At 40.5% G+C, this 1,695-nt stretch overlaps 1 protein-coding gene across 1 annotated transcript in view; it reads left to right on the forward strand.

The window, feature by feature from the left end:
* The window catches only part of LOC123129525 (exosome complex component RRP4 homolog), a 5,741-nt gene that overhangs the window by 1,147 nt on the left and 2,899 nt on the right, over positions 1 to 1,695 (forward strand). The window contains exons 3-5 of the mRNA XM_044549658.1: positions 120 to 165; positions 1,043 to 1,132; positions 1,647 to 1,694. Coding sequence (XP_044405593.1) covers positions 120 to 165; positions 1,043 to 1,132; positions 1,647 to 1,694 — 184 coding nt within the window. The remainder of the gene's footprint in view (positions 1 to 119; positions 166 to 1,042; positions 1,133 to 1,646; position 1,695) is intronic.

The following is a 1,695-nucleotide window of genomic DNA, read 5'->3' on the forward strand; positions in this document are numbered from 1 at the left end:
GGGGGGATAGGGGCCATTTGATTCTACTTTAATAAAAATTGTTGCAAATGTACTTAACATTTAAAATTATGGATGACTTCTAGCTAGGCTTAGCTCATTTTTCTCTTGGACTTTTTCAGGTATAAGCCACAGAAAGGGGATATCGTTATTGGCCGTGTCAGTGAGGTACGAGCACTTTGTGTCACTCTCTCAATGTTCTTCTCCTTTTTATAACATGGTTCCTGATAGGAATGAGCTACACACCTGAATGTAATAAAACATGTCATGGATTTCAGTCCATGACGATGCTCTATCTTTTGCCTTAAAGCTCACGGTTCAAACTGCGATAGTTGTTGTATGTTGTAAACAACCCAAGTACGAGGTCCTTGCCTGGTTAAGAGCATCTTGTCAGCCACAACGCCGGGGGTGACCGTCGTCGACTGGTGGCATGCTGCCGACCATCACCCCAAAGCAGCTACACAAGGGGCTGGATTCTAGGACCATTTTGATATCCTGGATGCTCTGGAAACAGCGCAATGAGTGCACGTTCAAGCACACCAGACCAAGCATTCCAGCACTGTTGGCTAGGATCAAGGAAGAATCAAGGTTATGGGTGTGGGCTCAAACTCTTGGGCTTCGGGTGATCTTGCTGGGATCTTGGGATGTCCATTAATTTTCTGTTGCTTAGCTCCTGGTGATACTTGGGTAGTTCTAGACACTGCTGAGGCTTGTACTTCGAACTCTTGTACATTTTTAATGAAAGAAACACAAAGCTTTTGCATTTTCTCGAAAAAAGATCCTCATAGTATATAGATGGATTGGACAATCAGTTTTCCGTATGTTTGATAGTTAGTAGTCTCAACTATTTTGTATGGGTCTCATTGTCCATGTTATTTACTTTTATTTGGATATACTCCCGTATGAATAATCAGAGGGCATGGGTAAATCTGGCTAATTATAGTCATGCCATCACAGTGTGATTCATTCACTATCTGCTTGTTCAGATGCAAAAAATGTATTCTATTCTGGCCAGTATCAGTTAAATGTGTTTTTCCCCTGCAAGATTGCTTCTAAGCGCTGGAGGTTGGAGATAAACTTTAGCCAAGGTGCTGTTTTGATGCTTTCTTCTATGAATTTGCCTGATGGAATCCAGGTATGCTGTTGCACCTTTACCCCGTAACACCCATAAGTGTGTGGCCTTCTTTTGTTAAAAAAGAACCATCAGCATATTCTTTCAGCTGGTGCATAATGGATATGGAGGGTAAGATATGAAAACGTGTGTGGGACAACGGGCTGACAACTGGAATATTCTTGCAGTACAATCTGGTAGATAAAATGATGCTAGACTACATCAAACAGATAATTCAACATGTCTCAAACCACACTTTCTAGCTGACTTAACAGTAGCTTGTACCAGTGTCTCCCCTAAGATATGCAGAGTACAGTAGCGACCAGGAAATTATTCAATTTCCTGCTTTTGTGGAAACTATATAAACTACAGTTACTTTCTTGAAGCATAAGTTGGATGTTATTTTAGAATGGAGATTTAAATGTTGCATCTTCTTCAAAGAGATCAATGACTGTTCATCATTAGCATGTGACATCTTTCACTAGTTAATTTTTCACCAATATTCTGGTTAATGATTTTTTTCCCACCCGCCTATTAGAGACGGAGAACTGATGTTGATGAGCTTAATATGCAGAGTATACTTGAAG

The sequence above is a fragment of the Triticum aestivum genome, chromosome 6A (assembly GCF_018294505.1).
Source record: "Triticum aestivum cultivar Chinese Spring chromosome 6A, IWGSC CS RefSeq v2.1, whole genome shotgun sequence".
In the NCBI taxonomy this organism is placed as follows: domain Eukaryota; kingdom Viridiplantae; phylum Streptophyta; class Magnoliopsida; order Poales; family Poaceae; genus Triticum; species Triticum aestivum.